Source organism: Schistocerca gregaria, chromosome 3 (assembly GCF_023897955.1).
Source record: "Schistocerca gregaria isolate iqSchGreg1 chromosome 3, iqSchGreg1.2, whole genome shotgun sequence".
In the NCBI taxonomy this organism is placed as follows: domain Eukaryota; kingdom Metazoa; phylum Arthropoda; class Insecta; order Orthoptera; family Acrididae; genus Schistocerca; species Schistocerca gregaria.
In genome coordinates, this window is record NC_064922.1 from 426195215 (window position 1) to 426215937 (window position 20723).

General features: G+C 44.4%; 1 protein-coding gene across 3 annotated transcripts in view; it reads left to right on the top strand.

The window, feature by feature from the left end:
- Nucleotides 1-20723, top strand: part of LOC126356206 (eukaryotic translation initiation factor 5B) — a 406256-nt gene that overhangs the window by 326183 nt on the left and 59350 nt on the right. For all 3 annotated transcript variants that reach the window (XM_050007014.1, XM_050007012.1, XM_050007013.1), the window contains exon 20: nt 10355-10516. In XM_050007014.1, the coding sequence (XP_049862971.1) occupies nt 10355-10516 (162 nt within the window). The remainder of the gene's footprint in view (nt 1-10354; nt 10517-20723) is intronic.

Consider the following 20723-nt stretch of genomic DNA (forward strand, 5'->3'; position numbering starts at 1 on the left):
TGAAGGTCGTCGCCTACTGAGTTGTTCGTGGTGTGAAGTGAAGCCTGAAATCTGGTATTCTCTGCACACTCTTGACACTGTGGATCCCGGAGTACTGAATTCCCTAACGATTTCCGAAATGGACTGTTCCATGCTTCTAGCTGGAACTACCATTCCGCATTCAAAGTCCGTAAGTCGTGCGGTCATAATTACGTCCGAAACCTTTTCACATGAATCATCTGACTGCAAATGACAGCTCTGCCAAGTCACTGCTCTTCTATACATTTTGTACGCGACACTACCGCCTCCTGTATGTGTACATGTCTCTATCCCACGACTTTTGTCACCTGCAAATATCAGCCACTCGTAAAATGATAAAGCGACCTGTGTTTCGTACAAATGGTCATGCACAGATAACCGATAACCACCGGGGTCCTGCCCTACCACTTTATTCTTGAAGTTAAATCATGTTAAATTCACGGGAAAACAATTTCATCAACAACACTTACGAAACGCAAACTTACAGTGGAGCACACAAAGCAAATGTATCAGTTTTAACGTGTTAGTACACTACACGGTCAGTTAGGGTTTCGTACGTGGTGTTAAATAACAAGTATTTGCATAAATTCGACGTGATTCTGCTTACAGTAGAAGGTGTTAGGGCAAGATGTAAGTGAATGTCTATCATCCGTTCAGGGACGTGTTGCATTGAATCTGTATATAGGGTGCACATGAAGTCTGAGAACACTTTCAATTATTTCTTGCACAGGAGCCAGACATTCTACAGATATCATAGATGTGTTATTTTGAAGAGGAACCCTGAAAGCTCTTTTTATTTTATATATATATATAGCCACATTATTGTATGGTAATTTGCCGACAGTCAGCGCTAGTCGCAAACATGGCGAGTTCCGGTGCGGAGTGAGCGTTCTGTGTCTTGGAGTATATGAAACGGCCTACCCGATCACCAAATGTCACAACGTGTAAGTATTTCTGTGTTGTATGTACCGCCTATACCACGTGATGTAGCAGGGCTCTGGGAGAGAATATGGGAAGCGACTGCCACAGTTGATGATGCCATGCTGGGACGGGTATGGCAAGAACTCGTTTACCGTATTGACGCGTGCCGGGTCACGCATGGTTCGCATATCGAATATTTGTAAAAATACTTTCAAAGTTTCTCTTCAGATTGCAATATGTGTGACATCTGCACCATGTTTTAGTTCTTGTGCAATAAATAATTGAAAGTATTGCCGGACCTTATGTGCGCTCTTAATAGATGTGATTGGATTTTGATGTACTGTGTGCTCCGAAATCGTCAGTGTAGCCTGGGAAGCCTGGAATGTTTCACACACCAAATGCATTTCGTCTCTTGAGATACCAACGTCAACAACGATAGAGAGATGAAAATCGTTTCGTTATTTCTTTTGTTTCTCTTCTGTCTGCCCCAGTAGGTTTCTCGCCAAACTGGCGTTAGATTAAAGCGTGGCCTGTAATTCGGCCGGGTGTGGGGGGGCGTCTAGCAGTTATTCGCCACGTGTTTATGGGAGCGCACGCTGCAGTGGCTGTGGAGGGACCCCCGCAGCTGGTGACACAAAAGGCAGGATGTGTCGCGCTGCGCGCGGCCGGCCGGCTGGTTCGCGGTTCCAGGCAGCGACACCTGGCCCACAGCGCCGCCCCGCCCCGCCCCGCCCCGCCACAAAGCTCGCGATTCACAACAACGGCCGCCATTCATGCGGTTATCGGCAGGCCCCTGTAGCCTACTTTCGCTGCGATAAGGGACAAGCATCACTCTTGGACCCCTCGGGACACAGATCCTGTTGTCCAGGAATGTGTTACGGCTCCAACGCCTGCCAGCAATATTGTGCGTGACACTGGTATTGTCGCGGGTGTCCCAAAAAAATTTAGAATCTTTATTCACTGCTGATAATTTGGGATGAAATTAAAACGTAATAGCAGTACGTGCTTGGTAGTATGTACTACTTACATCGTAGGATTCGTCTATCAAGTGTAGGCTTGTTGTTTGTCAGCCAGTTAAACAACTTTAAGCTTGAAACTTCCTGGCAGATTAAAACTGTGTGCCGGACCGAGACTCGAACTCGGGACCTTTGACTTTCGCGGGCAAGTGCTCTACCAACTGAGCTGCCCATGCACGAATCACGCCCTGTCCTCACAGCTTTTCTTCCGCCAGTACCTCGCCTCCTACCTTCCAAACTTAACAGAAGCTCTACTGCGAACCTTGCAGAACTAGCACTCCTGAAAGGAAGGATATTGCGGAGACATGGCTTAGCCACAGCCTGGGGGATGTTTCCAGAACGAGTTCTGCAAGTTTCGCAGCAGAGCTTCTGTTAAGTTTGGAAGGTAGGAGGAGAGGTACTAGCGGAAGTAAAGCTGTGAGGACGGGGCGTGAGTCGTCCCTGGGTAGCTCAGTTGGTAGAGCACTTGTCCGCGAAAGGCAAAGGTCCCGAGTTCGAGTCTCGGTCCGGCACACAGTTTTAATCTGCCAGGAAGTTTCATATCAGCGCACACTCCGCTGCAGAGTGAATATGTCATTCTGGCAACTTTAAACTTTTCTAGTGTCATAGGCAGAGCTTAGAGTTTCAATCTGTTGAAAGTTCTGATGATATTAAACTGTGTTGCTACTTCTTCTCAGTCTGGGCCATAAGATATCAAACTGTGCCTCAGTTTTGGTGTTTCCTTGTAATGGAGATAGATACGTAAATGAATAGATTCGCGCTGAGCCTTCGTAAGAGAGGACGACAGTTCTTCAAAGAACCCATCTGGCATCTAGCCTACGTGAAAATTCTTAGTTACACGAGGTCAAACGTGAAAGCTCTGTAAGTTTGAATTTTGCGCGCAAATGGTTACAAGTGCGCTGAAATACCGCTGCGTCTCACCTCATACAGCCACCTTCAATGAGTTTGGCAAGCGGCTGCGAGCTGAGTGAGTTTCTGTAGTTGTTAGACTATTACCATTGCCTCGGTTCCGTCAGTTTGCGGTCTGACGGTTACTGGCCTGAAAGAGCAGCCTGTCTGTATGAAGCCTTGTTTCAAACTAGGGAAAACATCTGCAGAATCGCACCAAATCAAGCATGCGTTTGGAGATAACGCTCGCAGACTTACGACTGATATAACCTGTCTGTAAAATAATAGTGACAACACCTTGTATTGGATAAAGTGCCCTTTTTCCAGCAAAACGCCGTACCTGCCGTACAGCGTGATATATTAGGTGCAGATGTACAGGAATTATGAATCAGTTTCTCATCTAGTAGTTATTGCAGCTTGCGCACAGTACAGAGATCTGTTTATATGGGTTGCGGTGATGTAAGTGTATTTTGTCGAAGTGCATTTCTTGTATTAATTATATTAGTTACTAATTTCTATATTTCGTATATTGTTAACATATTTTGTGAAAGTGAACCCTCACAGTCGTGTCTGAGACACCTGCTCGCTCTTCAGATTATCGTGTTGCTAAACAGATGAACATCGAGCGATGACAATGACCCTTCGATCGCCTGTCAACTGACATCACACCAGAAAAATCTCAAAAGGGGATCTGACTTTGCAGGATCATCGCCAGAACATCCAGAACCTCTGCAACACTTAGGGAGTAAGTTATTGTACACGGGAATGAACAGTGAGAAGAACTGAACATGAGACGGATCGCGACGAAGTTTGTGTTACTGATGCTTTAAGAGGATCCAAATGTCATTGAAAGTTTTTTTTCACTGATGACCGAATTTGGGTTTATGCCTCCGATCCTGAAACTAAGGGGCAATCGGTACAATGGAAAAGCCCTCCTTCAACTGAACCAAAATAAAAACTCTTTAGTTCAAGAGTAACATTATGCCCCTGTTGATCGGATTTCATTGATGCGATAGTCCATAGAGGGTTTGTCCCTGCTGGACAGACAACAGCAGAGATTGTATCGTAATGTTCTGTAAAATGTTTGCACTTGTGCTGCAGGAGAAAAGTCTACAGAAGGGGTGTGCGAAAGGTGGGTTATTTAGCAAGACATGCACGACCATATACAGCGTACATTATTTACGGATTTTCGATTGCATTAAAATGAGAGTTATACAAAACTGATATTCACCAGATTTAGGTCAGTGTGACACCACCCTCTTCCCCAAGACGAATAATCAGACTTGAAGCTCGGATACATGGCCCACCAGGACCACACTATCGCATCTGTGACTGATCTGCAAAACATACAATCACGTTTTATTCGAATTATGATCACTAACGTAAGCACAGGATTTTCACTTCCAGATGGACCTAAGCTTCCAAAATGTGTGAAATATAGGTTTTGACAGTGTTCCATTGTTATAACAGTTTCTTTAGGATTGGCAGACTTTCAGAAACCAATTTCAAATATGAATTATAACCTAAAATTATTAGCAGACTCGCTGCCGACGTTATTACCCAGCCGTCGGCGTGGATGACATTAATCGGTGAACCCAGATCAGTTTCCTGCTCTCCTATGCTTGTGAAATAGTTTCCATACTCAAGCTATTTTCCAGTTGGCCAACTTTATCACACGGCTCTAATAGCACTAATGCATACAAGGTATTTCACACTTCCAGAGGTTTCAGAGAGGATTATCCAGTTTGACGTAGGAATCCATGTCCGGAAACGTCATCCAACAACGCCACAGAGCATCCCAGTTATAGGCGCTGCCGTCAGTAAATGTCTGCGTATAGATAGTGATACCGTAATGATGTTTCCGGCGTTCAAGGGGGATCAGGACGGTTAAATGTATCAATTTGAGATAAGGGTCTCTGGTGTGGAAAGGAACGAGTCGAAAGTTAGCAGCTAAAATCATACTGATCTCTCTGACAGTGGACTGTATGTACCGGTACTGTTGTCGCTACGAATGGGGGTATGACACTTTCAGAGGTGGTAGTACGGCCCAAAACAAGAAAAAAATCCTAGTAATGGGTTCTAAAATGACTGTCGCTATACTTCTGAAGGTACGTCTGCAGAACACAACAAGGTGTGAGTTCGGAAGTATTACCCGTTTAAGTGGAAGCGACAGTACCTCAAAAGCGAGTAGAAATATGTGCCAGAGACGTTCGTCCGTTTGCATTAATATCAGATGGACGATTTCGCGCTTCATGTTAGGAGCTCGTAAATTTCGGTTCAGAATAGGGAAAAGTCTCGAATATTTTACCTCATCCTGAGTAGCACGCAACATTGAAAGAGAATCCTCTGAAATACGGGTAAGAATGGCGCCCAGCGTTGTTCAGGCTGTAGGTGTGAATACACGTACAGGTACAGTAGATATGCCGAGATACGTAATACAAATCTTCAAAGTTGTTACCCATCTATTGCTGCGAACTTTTTCTGTCAAGATTAGGCATTGCACAATATGATATTGATAACTCAAATTTCTAAGAAGAAAGAATCTGATGAATTTATTAAGAACTACAGGCAGGAAACATTTTATTTATGAGTAACTTCCCAGCATTTTAATAAGAGTTTGTCGTTGACCGAGTCGCTAATATACGCAAGGCATGCAATGTGTTAATTAATGTTAACACTAACCATGTACATATTATCCTGTAAACAGACCAGTTCCACATCATTTCCGTTAAAGAATCATTCAGATGATCTGTCGAACTGTAACTAGCTTTCAGCATTACGCATGCATTACAAGTGTTTCGAACACAGTCCTTAAACATATTTTCGATGAGACGATTTGAAAAATAGGTTGATGCCGTTTATTTCACAACATACGTTCCCAAAGATACTGAGCGTTTCATCAAGAAAACTTATGTTATGTGTTGGATGAAGATGGGCTTGAAGCAAGAAATTGAGGCTAAATGAAACAAAGTGTAATTAGACTGTATGGTAAAAACGTGGAAATGCTTGCGGAGAAGAGCGTCTATGAAAAACTTGCTGGTTGCTACAGCAGTAATGTAAGAGAACTCCTGATATTTTTAGAGCGATTCAAAAAGGCGACAGAAGCATTCGAAGGCATGGAAGTATCCTACAGTTCAGTTTCTTTTTATTGGTGTATAAACCAAAAATTCATTATAACACAGGGCCTGTAGGATCAATAAATATTTGATTAGGGCCGCCTAGACAGTGTTAGCCGTGCTCACAAATCGGAAAATGAAGTTTCTATTTGCAGGCCACGTCATACACAGTCTACCGGTGACGCTGACTTCCATTTAATTTGAATGGATAGCAGTGGCGACGAATGTTTGGCGTTTCAGCCTCAAATGTGACTTGCGAAAGAAATTTGTCTGCGTGGAACCTTATCTCTGACATACGAAGCAAACTTGATCGGACACGAGTCGATGATATCCTGGCAATTCATTGTCATTGCAATGCTTATTGAGAATAATTTGGAGATAATTCTGTTCCTGTTAAATTTCTAATTTCCTTTACTTGCAGTACACCCAGAGTGCTGCGCCTTCCCAATACCTCTCGTACTATATTTATCGTCTAATCTTCAGGTACATTTTCCCGACGTAATAGGAAACCCATTGACACTTGGTTGACTATACGAGGCGCATGAGGAAAATAATGGCAACCTTTGTTATTCTACTAGTGTAGGCCGGTGTGTTCATCGTATCCAGAATCCAGATACTCAGTCCGAGTTTCAGCTCACGAAGAGCGCCATCAGCGAAGTTATGTTTGTGTTGTGTGTTAGGAAAATGGAATAGCGGACTTCAGAGCAAAGTTATGTCGTCAAGTTTTGTTCCAAACTTCGGAAATCCGCGAGTGTGGCCCTTGAAAAGTTGAGGATAGGCTTACTTGGAACATTACCTATAAAGAGCACGGACGTCGCTCACAGAGATCTTCAACTTCAAAAACCGACGAAAAGATCGAACGTGTGCTTACTCGTGAAAGATCAGAACTCCAGGACAAACTGTCAACTAAGTGCATTGCAAAGATGCCCTTGAAAGGCTCAGGACAAAGGTGATTCGATCGAGACTGCACATTGCAGACAGGTGGTTACCTCCATTGCCAAATTTTTGACCTCAAAAGGCATTAAAGTTGTTTCACCCCCCCCCCCCCCTCTACTCACTTGGTCTGAGTTCTTGTGACCTTTTCCTGAAATAGAAGAATGCCTTAAAAGGACGTCAGTTTGGGGCTGTGGAGAGCATTCAAAAGAATGTGACTGATATGCTAAAGGCCATACCAGTTGAAGCCTTTCAGCCGAACAATTTTGCTTGGGGGGCGGGGGGAGGTTGTGTAAATGCTTTTCCTACAATACTCGTAGAACTTTAACAGCAGCATTTAGCATGCAGTATGAAGGCTACTGAAAGTCAGCTATGCTCAAGTTAGAGAAGGTCAACTTCTACAAACTAGAGAACTACACACCTAACGAGGTACTGTGTTTTCATCTTTACTGTGTTTATCTTTCGCACTATTGTAAGACATACTTAGATGTAAGAAATGCCGCTCTAGTACGATGCGCTTCTCAAGCTTTTTCGAGAAACAGAACTTCAATTTGACGAGTCTGGTGACTAACATAGATTGCCGCACTTGAATGTGCGTAAAACAACTGCCCAGTTTAAAACCTGAATGATTAATACCGTGACAGACCATCTCGGCATTCACCAAAATTCTGAAAGTTTAGAGATTTTGACCGCATCCCCATCACAGCACCGTGCGAGGTGGCGCAGTCGTAAAATACTACCCTCGCATTCAGGACTGCGGTTGTTCGAATCCCCGTCCGGCCGTCCATACTTACTTTTTCCATAGTTTAGGTAAGCCGGTTAAGGCAAATGCCAGGAGCTCCCTTTGAAAAGTACATTGTCGCTTTCTTTTCCTTAGCTTCTACAGTCCGAGTTAGCGCTCTGAGTCGAATGACCTTGTCGCCGAAATTACGTTATACTCTTAATTTTCCTTCCTTCCTTATTACATCGCGGTATTTCTTTGTATGCCCATGGAAACTCTGGCTTCTTTGCTTGTTCGAATGAAATTGTTACCGTTTATGTACAGTAGTTTAAAGATCAGACTTATTACAGTGAAGATGTTTATGGCAAAGAGGAATCTGATCGATGCAGTTTGGTGGCCTTTGTCGATCTCTCCTCAAGTCTTGGCGTCGAATCTGCTGGCAGCATGGACTATAAACAGCCAGTAATACATGGGACAGCCTCTTGTGCTTGTAGCACACTCAGGCGTGGTCTTAAACTTGTAGATTGGCTGTAAGATATCCAGGCTGCCCGAGAATTAATTGCAGTTTGGGAAACGCTAGTAGAATACATACAGAATTACAGTAATATTCGATTATTGTTTAGTTAGCCTTAAGAGATCAGGGCCTTCATCTACAACTACGTGATTGCTCTGCTATTCACAATAAAGTGTCTGGCAGAGGGTTCAGTGTACCAGCTTCAAGCTCTCTCTCTACCGTTCCACTCTCGAACGGCACGCGGGAAAGACGAGCACTTAAATTTTTCTGCGCGAGCCCTGATTTCTCTTACTTTATCATGATGATCATTTCTCCCTATGAAGGTGGTTGCCAACAGAATGTTTTCACAATCGGAGGAGAAAACTGGTGATTGAAATTTCATGAGAAGATCCCGTCGCAACGAAAAACGCCTTTGTTTTAATGATTGCCACTCCAGTTCACGTATCATGTCTGTGACACTATCTCCGCTATTTCGCGATAATACAAAACGAGCTGCCCTTTGTACATTTTCGATGTCATCCTTCAGTCCCACCTATTGCGGATCCCACACCGTACAGCAATACTCTGGAATAGGGCGGACGAGAGTGGTGTAAACAGTCTCTTTATAGACCTATTGAACCTTCTAAGTGTTCTGCCAATGAATCGCAGTCTTTGGTTTGCTCTACCCACAATATTATCTATGTGATCGTTCCAATTTAGATTATTTGCAATTTGTATTTAGTTGAATTTACAGCCTTCATATGCGTAATCGAAATTTAGCAGATTTCTTTTAGTACTCATGTGAATAACTTCACGCTTTTCCTTATTCAGGATCTATTGCCACTTGTCGCATCATACAGATATCTAAATCATTTTGCAAGTCATTTTGATCATCTGATGAGTTTACAAGACGGTAAATGACAGCATCATCTGCAAATAATCTAAGACGGCTACTCAGATCGTCTCCTATGTCGTTAATATATATCGGGAACAATAGAGGGCCTATAACACTTCCTTGGGGAACGCCAGATATTACTTCTGTTTTACTCGATGACTTTCCGTCTATTACTACGAACTGTTGATGTATCGCTTTTTGGCTTTTGTCTCGGGTTCTTTGGCTGACATTTGTTTGACGATTTTTGTGGCGTTTCACCAGCACGATGGCTGGCTTTGTCAAAGCTCCACCCTCCATCGCTGGTTACAGGCTGGAGCTCTGTACCCCATCATCAGTCTGCAACACCACCAGGCATCGTTTTGTTTTGCAGTGGGCATGAGAACCTGGCCTATTGTGTGTAGGAAATTAAGCACAAATTTCACTGTATGCGGGCTGCTCTATTCTGTTCGAACCTGTATTTTTTCAGTACTAGGCCTCTTTTTGCAAGTATGGGAAGAATCAGTTTCGCAGCATGGCAGAGTACTATTCAGTAGTTACAATGGAATAGAAGAAAAATGAAGCTATGGTTGCACGGCCTGGCATAGTGACCAACACCCATTTTCCTTGTATGTTTCTTCCGTGTGCTTTATTTGCAGTTTTTTTTTTTATGTAGTCCTGAACTGAATACTCTGTTCCTCTACAAAGCAGCTTGAATGAAAGCAAGAGTCGTCTGAAAACCACCTTTGCATAACACAGCCTCTACTTCCAATGCTCAATTTACAGGCTGAGGCTATTAGTGGAGCATGTACACGGGTCTTAGGAATTGCACATTGGTGATACAGCTTGACAACATTCCTGGCCACACGAATCGCACCACGTCACCTACGTTGACAGCCCCTGGAACCTGTCAGTGCTTGCAGCAATACATTTCCAGGCCATAAGAGTTTACACAGAAACACTATGATCGCGAAATGGATGGAATGAACAGATGCGGGATACATACCAGAAAGTTGAAACACGATTTTGAATATATAATTTAAAAACAATTCTTTCGAAAATTGGTAAGAGCAGTATGAAAAGACTGTATACTAGTTTAAACCAGACTGACAATCATATTCAAGTTTTTGGTCAAGTGTAATGCATACAGCAGTATGAGGCATCCACACTTATAAACTCAAAGTGTAATGTACTTTGACAGATGCCATGGAAGAATGAGCATTGAGAGTGAACAATTAAATAAAAAATAAGTATGTTGTGTGCTATAGCTTTTTAACTTCCATTCACACTCACCCCTCCTACTATTACTCCTGCTGTTTTTCGCTACACTCATCTGTAATATTTTGTCTCACCTCTACTTTATTGCTGTTGTTTCAGTTTGTTGACTTGGGCATTGTTACAAGTATTGAAGTAAACCATAAAAATGTGGAGAGTGCACGCAAGGGCCAAGAAGTATGCATCAAGATAGAGCCAATTCCCGGAGAAGCTCCGAAGATGTTTGGTCGCCATTTTGATGAGAAGGATTTCCTAGTCAGCAAGGTTAGTACTACTACATGACTTAATATTGTACAACATACCATATACTTAAATTAAGGACACATGTTACCCAGAAATGTCGTAACATACTCATTGGTGTCTTTTTGCTCCATTTATATCGTTTGTTTATTCAGTTTATCGAGTTATATAATATTTATTAGGTGTCGAAAATACCAGCTTAGTTACTAGACAGGTCTGGCATCAAAACTGGTGAAGTATGACTGCTGGGTCAGGTAAGTCCTTGTAATGAACGTCAGTTTAGAACGGTTTGACACGAGTAAAGGTATTCAGAAAGCAAGCTTGCATCCTCTGTGACTGAGATAGCGGTAATAACAAATATGAAGAGACTTGCCCTGAGCCTAAAAGGCAGATAGTGAACTGAAGATATGGGAGAGGGAAGCTAATTGCCTGAAATTTTAATTATTGAAATATGCATTGCAACTAATTAACATCACAAAAGACAGATAAGTTGTTTCCAAGGAGGAAGTATGCTAGAAATGTCTTCCAACTAAACTATCACTACAGTTTTTAATATGGTACAACACACTGAAGCTGAAAACATTCTGTAAAACTCAGAAATTACCAGCTTTCCCTGATAAGGACAAGGAACTTCTGTGGGTTGCCAAATTAACAGGGAATAGAAAAGTATCTTTGCTGAATACCTACTTTGTTAGTCCTTACTTGTAAACTGGAGAAGTGCAAAACATAATGATTGCAGTGTATTTTGTGAAAGGGCCTCAAATGGTGCAGTGTATTGCTGTGTTGCGATGTATCTTTATCTATATATACTTCACAAGCCACCATATGGTGTACAACTGAGGATACGTAACACAATCTGATCAAAAGTATATCAACATCTACTAGTGGACATTAATGTGGTACATGTCAACCTTTGCCTTTATGGCAACATGAACTGTACCGGGGACACTTCCTGTGAGATGTCTGAAGGGCTGTGGAGAAATGGCAGCCCATTCTTCCTAATTAACAGATCCAGAGAAGTCCTTGGATGTCAAGGTTTGGAGCAAAGTCAATATTCTAACTCATCCTAATGGTGTTCTGTAGGGTTCAGGTCAGGACTCGGGGTAGGCCAGTCCATTTCACAAAAGACTGTTGGCACTACACATACCTGCAGGTAACTTTGTCCAGGTATTCACCAAACCCAAATCCTTTCATCTGATTTTGACAGGGTATAGCATGATTCATCACTCCACTTCATTCATCTTGAGTCATTGCTCATTTCGTGTTGTCCACTGTCCAGTGATGTCACTTTTTACACCGCATCGTCACTCTTTACACCACGTCAAGTGTTGCTTAGTGTTAACTACAGAAATATGTGGCTTACGAAGAGCTGTTCGATCATTGTAAACCACTCCTATTAACTCTCTACACACAGTATTCATGCTGTTTGGATTGCTGCTAACAATTTGGGGATTATGATTGATTTCTTTTGATGATTTCATGCAATAGTTTACAACCACTGTCCACACTGCTAGATGGTCCTTATCCGTCAGTACATACGGTGTGTCTGGTCATGATTTAGTTGCGGTAATTCCTCCATGTTTCCACCTCACAGTCTTATAACCAACTGTGAACTTTATTGATGGCTCTGGAAGGGTTTAAATGTCTCCGATAGACCTGTTACTCAGGTGACATCCAGTGTTAGACTAAGTTGAAATTCGCAGTTCTCCTGACTGACCCGTTCTGTATGTTTGCTTTTGTACTGACACTGCAGTACCCTCCACCTCCTTTTATACTGGTAGATCCTCCTCTTGTGATAGGAAACGGTCAATTCCCCTTTCGATAGGAGTTTCCGAATACTTTCGAGCAGGTAGAGAATGTACTGCTGTCATTTCTCCCATTTCCTGTTCAATTTGCAAATGGTTTACGGCGAGAATGGTTGTTGGTAAGTACAAGTGGCCTGAATCTTCCTAATTGTACTTTAGTGGTCCTGTGCGAGGTGTTCGAGTGGATGGAAGCAATATATTTGACTTGTCTAGGTAAGCAAACTGTCAGAACTTCAACTGTAGACCACACTGTGATGCAAAAGACCTCTCTTGCTGTGTGTGCTGCTAGAGTTGGCTGAACATCTCCATGAAGAAGAGGAAGATGATGATGATGATGATGATGATGATGATGATGATGATGATTGGTTTTTGGGGTGCTCAAGTGTGGTCATCATTGCCCATACAAAGCCCCAATTTTTACACAGTCCATTTTTTTCACAATCCAATCTAGTCACTGTCACAAGTGATAAAGACGATGACAATGAAGTGATGAGAACAACACAATCATCCAGTCCCTGGGCAGAGAGAATCCCCGACCCAGCCAGGAACTGAACCTGGGACTCCGTGATCATCTCCAGGATGCTTTTCTACTTACTAAATTAACATGTAATAAAATGTACTGTTCTGATTTTAACCTTCCCTACTTCCACTGTCATTCATCTGTGGGGATCCTAAACTGATGAGCAATATTCAAATATTGGTTGAATGGGTGTCTGTCAGTCAACAGAAGAGGTCGGTCTGTACAATTTTTTGCTTTACTTGTCCCTTCAAGTTTCCTCTTCACTGTCACATCAGAAACAGTGGACCTGAGAATGTTTAGGAGTGTGGAGATCTCTCATACAGATGTATGACACAAGTGACACCCAATCACATGACCACATTCGAAGCCCGTGCTTCTGCGCAGCACCTCATTCTGTTCTCTCATGATGTCTAATGACTACTGAGGTCGCTGATATGGGGTACCCGGCAGTAGGTGCCAGCACAGTGCACCTAATATGAAAAACGTATGTTTTAGGGGGTGTCTGGATACTTTTCATCATATAGTGTATTTGGCCACACTGTTCATGTACTAAAATACACATGTGATGTCTTCATATCTACAGCGTCTGCCGCTTTGAAAAGCGTCGCTCATAGATGAATAATGTAGCTGACCTATTATCAGTAGTCCATGAGGAAAGGTCTCAATCTGTCACTTTCCAAATCTTCTGTGGTTTTCTGTAGGAAAAAATGCCGAAAGTACGCAACAAATATAGAAAGCTGAGAGATCTTTTAGATTTAACATTCATGCATCGGTTTAGGTATTAGGGCTTCTTCCGGACGACAGACTATCCTGATCAAACACGTTAATCATATTGGTACAAAAACAGGAAAAGCTCTCGGTGTTTTACTTGCTGCCAGTCGAGCGTAGAGAGTAGCCCAACTGGACATCCTCACCATCTTGTTGTACAGAGTGATAATCTCTGAAATGGTCTCAGAAGTTTTCTTTTAGCAAATTCTTTATAGCATATACTGCAAAAACTAAGTGTACTTCAATAACGGGCGATTAGGTAGTGGTGCCTAGAAACACTGACCAGTCTGTTACTCAACGGGCGCTGAAGACCTTGCTGTCGTGCGCCTAAAAACCTCTCTACTACTAGAAGCATTGACGTCGCCACGAACTTACACCCTTTTAGTAGGAAGTGAAGATTTGCCCCTTGACACCTGTAGAGAACTACTACCTAAAAAGCGTCAGAAGAACCGCAATAATTAATAATCCTGTCATGGCTAAACCTCAGCTTTTGGCAGACGGAGGATACCCAGAAGAAAATAAACTTACACAATTGTTAGTGATAAGCTTCCGTTGCCTCACATTCGTATTTCCTTTGACACGGAAGTAAAGATTGTGAAACAATAGTCTGTCGTAATGTCTCTTACTTATTAGTCAGACTAGGTCAACAGTTTAGCAATAGCCCCCAGGAGGTCCACAATTATCTTATGGATACGTGGTTGGCGAGCACAGGACCCTGAGCTAGTGCGGCTCTTTTTTCCTTTCCGGGCTGCATACCTTCCTTTTCCACATACTTCTCCCCCCCCCCCCCTACCGCCTCTTCCCTTCCCCTTCTCCCTCTTTGGGAGTATGTACCGTACCTACGTCCTGAGATGGAAGCTTGTAACTGTAAGACATTATTTCTCTTCTTTGCTTTCTATGCTGGAAAGTCTATGTCCGCACTTTGTCCTTCTTTCTTTCTTGCCTCTTCTCTCCACATTCTTCTCCGCTGCGTCGTTTGAGACCTCTCTTCTTCCCTTTCTTTGTTCCTCTTTTTCTTTCCTCCTTGCGCGTGTCTGAAGGGCGACCCATGACGGGGTAACACGTAATTCCCCGCCCTGGGTAGACAGGTAGGACACGTGTGTACCCTCTGGTACAGACCAGGTCCACGGAGGGGTGATTATCCGAGCTGGTACCTTCTAACGTGCCGATTGGTCCCTCCGTTCGTTTTTCAGGAGGTGTGACCTGAGATGTGAACAATCACCTAAGGCGGAAGTGCCCTCAGAGAGGGCCCCCACGAGGAAGGAGCGCGCCATCGGAAACGCTGGTAGTCGTGGGGGATACTTTCGCAATGGTTTCCTCTACGTCTACAACTTCTGCTCACAAACGAAAGTTCGATGAGTCTCAGCCAAGCATAATTCTTCCATCAGTGCCACAGTTCTTAGTTTTTTCTCGGTCTGACGAAGGTCAAGACTTCTCAACAGTCAACCCTTTCATTATTCAGAAAGGTGTCAACGCAATTGCAGGTCCTGTAAATTCTTGTTCCCGATTACAAAATGGCACCTTGTTGTTAGAAAAAGTCAGTGCCCTCCAGGCACAAAAATTTCTGTGAACTCATCTGCTACACACCTTCCCTATCAGGGTGGAAGTGCACTGCACCTTAAATTCATCACGCGGGGTGGTTTATACATGCTCACTCGATGGATTGTCCAACGAGGAAATTCAAAATTACCTGTCTGACCTGGGCATAACGGCTGTACATCGAGTCATCAGAAGGGTTGACAAGGACTTGTTACCAACCCGTACTCTCTTATTGACGTTTGACAGAGTTCAACTTCCATCGAACATTAAAGCGGGATACGAGATAATTTCAGTTCGCCCTTACATCCCCAACCCTACGCGTTGCTATCGGTGCAGAGGTTTAATCATTCCAGCCAGTCGTGTTCCAATCCGGCCAAATGCGTTACATGTCTCAGGGATGCCCATGAGGGTGATTGTCCTCCTCCATTCCCTCATTGCATCAATTGTGTGGGCGACCACGCTGCTTCCTCTAGAGATTGCCCAATTTTCAAAGATGAACGAATTATTCAGGAAATCCGAGTGAAGGGAAAGGTGTCTACATTTGCTGCTCGTAAGACATTCGCCAGTCGAAAGCCCACTGTGCCCCCAGCAGGTAATTATACCAGTGCCCTTGCATCTCCTCAGCCTACTAAGGAGGCAGCCACTCAGACGTGCGATCTCACGTTTAGTGCCAGGGTCGTCAGATCGGCCAGCGCAAAGATCGCCCGTTCAGCCTCCCCACAATCACCTGCTCACTCTACGGCTCACCCTTCATAGGCTCCTGCTAAATCACGAGCCCAAAAATCGGACGCCCGGACTTCCAAAAAAGAGCCTATTCGCGAAGATATTTTACATTCCCCGACTTCACAACCATCGATTCCTCCCCATCTCAACGTCCAGTTCCAAGAAGGCTCATAAGAAATAAAATTCCTCTCCTCCTCCGCCGCCACGGCGTGTCTCATCTACAGCGCCATCCGGCGGTAACCGCACTTGGCCGTCTTCCTTGTCGCAGAGGCGCACCGCTGGCGGCCGATCAACAGGCTGATCGTTGGTGGCAGGAGCTGTCCACGAACAACGTGTGGATCAGGGTCTTCTCTGCCTTTGGCTGAATGCCGTTCCACGCTGTCGGCCGCCGGCTCTCAGCGGTCGTTGAGTTGACAGCATCTGTGGTAAGATTCTTCCCTTTTCTGTCCACCCTATGTCAATTATCCATTGGAATATCTGCTGCATTCGAGCCAATCGGGATGAATTGTCGATCCTCTTACGATCCTGCTCCCCAGTCGTCTTCTGTCTTCAGGAAACAAAGCTGCATCCTCACGATCACTTTGTTTGCCTCATTTCCAGTCAGTCCGGTTTGATTCCCCCCACCTGCTCTGTTGATAGCACTCCGGCACATAGGTGACTTATGATTCTTATCCCTGATACTGTCCATTATCACCCAATTCCCTTAAACAGTTCCTTCAAAGCTGTCTCTGTCCGTCTTTCCCTTTATGGATACACCTATCTTTATACCATATACATTTCATCGTCCACACCGATGGCAAGAGCTGATGTCCTTAATCTCGTTGGTAGCCCCTTCCCCCTATTTGCTGGTTGGGGACTTCAGTGCCCACCACCCGCTTTGGGGATCTCCACGACCAATTTCTCTCATTTGGACCGTTCGGTCGGTACTGTTTGGCTAGCTTTCCACTTTGAATGGTTCGCTATTGCTGATACACACTCGAGTGACCATTTTTAATGTATCCTTAGATTACAACCACAACTGCCATCTATGCGCCCAAGACGCTGGAAGTTTTCCCAAGCCGATTGAACACATTTCTCCTCTCTAGCGACATTCGATGACCGTCCCTTTCCTCGCTTCGACGACCAGGTCTCTCACTTTACGGAAGTCATTCTTACAGCCGGCGGAGCGTTCAATACCTCACACCTCCGATTTGCCCCAGCGCCTCCCAGTTCCTTGGTGGAACGAGGCGTGCCGTGACGCAATACGCGAGCGGAGACGTGCTCTTCGCGTTTTCCGCCACCATCCTACGTTGGCCACCTGTATCCCCAGCCGGCCGCGGTGGCCGTGCGGTTCTGGCGATGCAGTCCGGAACCGCGGGGCTGCTACTGTCGCAGGTTCGAATCCTGCCTCGGGCATGGGTGTGTATGATGTCCTTAGGTTAGTTGGGTTTAAGTAGTTCTAAGTTCTAGGGGGCTTATGACCTACGATGTTGAGTCCCATAGTGCTCAGAGCCATTTGAACCCCTTTTTTTTTAAAAAAAAAAAAAAAACTGGTATAAGTAGTTACGTGCGCGATGCCGTCGCATCATACGCTATGGCAAGAAGGCAAGCCGAGACTACTTTACCAGTTCCCTTAACACCTTCACTCCCTCCTCAGTAGTTTGGAGTCGAATTCGACTGTTATCCAGCACGTCTAGTTTCTCCCCGATCACTGGGCTCACTGTCGCCCATGATACCTTTGTGGACCCAGTCGCAATTTCTAACTCATTGTGTTAACGCTTTGCTGAGATTTCGAGCTCTTCAAATTACCCCCCAGCCTTTCTCCCGAAGAAACGAGGAGCGGTAGTGCGACCTCTTGCTTTCTCCTCTCAAAATAGCGAAAGCAATAATACTGTTTTGTCTATGCGGGAACTTAAGCGTGCACTCTCTTCTTCTCGCACTTCCGCCCCAGGACCGGATGGTGTCCACGTCCAAATGTTGCTGCATTTATCATAGCATAGTGTGCGTTACCTCCTTTGCCTTCATAATCGAATTTGGGCCGACAGTACCTTCCCCAGAAGATGGCGGGAAGCTATCGTCATTCCTGTTCCGAAACTTGGAACTGACAAACATCTCCCCTCTACCTATCGCTCCATATCTCTCACGAGTAGTGTATGTAAGGTTTTGGAGCGTATGGTGAATTGCCGTTTAGCCTGGTGGCTGGAGCCCCGAAACCTTTTAACACGTGCGCAGTGCGGTTTCCGAAAGCATCGTTTTACAGTTGATCATCTTGTTGCTTTCTCTGCTTATATCATGAACAATTTTCTCAGGAAACACCAAACGGTAGCAATATTTTTTGATCTGGAGGGAGCATACGATACCTGTTGGAGGACATGCATCCTCCGCACACTGGTCGTCTACCCCTTTTTATTCGTGAATTTATGACAGAGCGCACATTTAAGCTGCGGATAAACACTCCTCTCTTCCGTACTTTCTCCCAAGAAAATGGGGTGCCCCAGGGCGCCTTGTTAAATGTTGTACAGTTTGCCATCGCCATAAGTCCAATTATGGATCGTCTCCTTCCTGATGTCTCGGGCTCTCTCTTTGTCGACGGTTTTGCTATCTGCTACATCTCTCAACGGACCAGCCTTCTTGAATGCCGTCTTCAAGGATATCTCGATCGCCTCCACTCATGGAGCATCGAAACCGGCTTCCGATTTTCTCCCAGTGAAACAGTCTGTGTAAATTTTTGGCGTCGTACGGAGTTTAATCCGCCTTTCCTACATCTAGGCCCTGTCGACCATCCGTTCGCGATCGTCGCTAAATTCTTGGGGCTTATGTTTGACAGAAAACTGTGCAGGTCCTCCCACGTTTCATATCCTCCGGCTCGCTGTCTGCGATCCGTCAACACCCTCCGTGTTCTGAATGGTACGTCCTGGGGAGCGGACCGCGTGGTGATTCTCCTCCTGTATCTCGCCTCAATGTGCTCGAAATTGGACTATGGCAGCCTAGTTTACTCCTCTGCTCGGCCATCTATTCTTCGGCGTCGCGACACTGTTCACCACCGTTGATTGCGTTTAGTGTCTGGAGCTTTTTACACTAGCCCCATGGAAAGCCTTTATGCTTCGACTGCAGAACGCTGTCCAATCGGCGAGCTGTACTGAGTCGTTACGGTAGTCATCTGCCTTCCATGCCTGCTCATCGGGCCTATGCCCTTTTTTTCGATTCTTCCTTGGATTTAGGGTATGCAGGCCGCCCCTCCTCTCTACTACCACCGGGAGTCCGCTTCCGTCAACTGCTATGTTATCTTTCCTTCCACTTTCCTAAAACTTTTCTTGACAACTGGCGGTACTGCACCACCTTGGCTTCGCCCCCGGACCTGCCTACTCCGTGACCTTTGTGAGCTTCCCAAGGATAGTACCCCTCCTCTCGTTTATCGTCGAGCATTTGCTGCTCTATGCGCACAAATGGAGGATGCCACATTTATTTACACTGACGGCTCAAAAATAACATTTAGTGTTTGGAGTGCCTACGATCTCTACAGAATCGGAGTCATACTCTCCCTACTCTCCCATATGCAGCGAAAATCCAGAAGACGACGGAGATCTTAACCACATCATTTTAGGATGTTCTAAATATGCTCCACATCAAAACAAACCGTAGGAAAACCTTTAAAAATGCATAACCCCTTGCCAACAAATATTAAAGTAGTAATGAGTCAAAAACAACTTTGAAATTAACATCAGTATCACATTACAAACAAGAAGAGAATATAAATCTCTGGCTTATCAAATACTGACATTTGTAAATTTATATTTTTATAAAATAGCGATATGTTTAAGATTTAACCTTAAGAAGCAGTTGCAATAGCTGTACAGCTTTCGACAAAAATGCAACAAAATTAAATTTAAAAAATCAGCGGAGAAAAAAGCTGTGGGCAGACCGAGGACAAGACGATGAAAATGAAACGGCAATATTAATGCATACCTCAAGTCCCAAAAGAAGGAAGGGAAAAGCAGCCACCATTTGCGTAATGCAGTGAGTCGAAGAGAAATGTGACTGGTATTACGAATCATGACGCTCATTATTTATGCATTTAGAAAGTACTGGTACTGATTAGCTCAGAATACGACCACGTTAATGAAAATTTTACTAGTCATTACTAAGCCAAGATGTGGGCAACTGTCTAGTTACAGAGGGCTGTCCGTCATATCTTATAGTGTCAAAGGATCTCACCATAACTATTCTGTTCAAGTACATCGCACTGCTTTAGTGTGTCCTAGAATCCCTTGACACCTGCACGTAACTTGTTGACGGATTTCCATAGATAGATAGATAGCTTGGTTGATTTGGGGGAATGGTACCAAACAGCGAGGTCATCGGTCCCATCGGATAAGGGAAGTATGATGAAGGAAGTCGGCAGTGCATATTTAAAGGAACCATCCCGACACTTGCCTGAAGCGATGTAGGGAAATCACGGAGAACCTAAATCATGATGGCCGGGCGCGGGTTTGAACCGTCGTCTTCCCGAAAGCGAGTCTAGTGTGCTAATCACTGTGCCACCTCTCTCGGTATTTCCACGGAGCGCACGACTCTTCGTAATCAGGAGACACCTTCAACGCTGCTCGTTCGAGATGGATGGGAGATCATGGGCTTTGCGATACTATCGTGATTTGCATTACAGCTGCACTATCCATTAACCCAGTAGATTTTTTGAAATATGGTCTCCAGTTGGGGATGATCAAATGTCATGGACACCTTTTAATATCTTTGTAGTTTCAGTAATACCACGCCGATTCGGAAAGAGGTGTTCCCGTAAGGTGTTCGTTTTAAAAGTCCATTTGTTACGTTTAACATAAATAGCTGACGCGAACTGGTTTGTACCAAATCGGACAGACGGAGGTTCAAGCCAACTAGC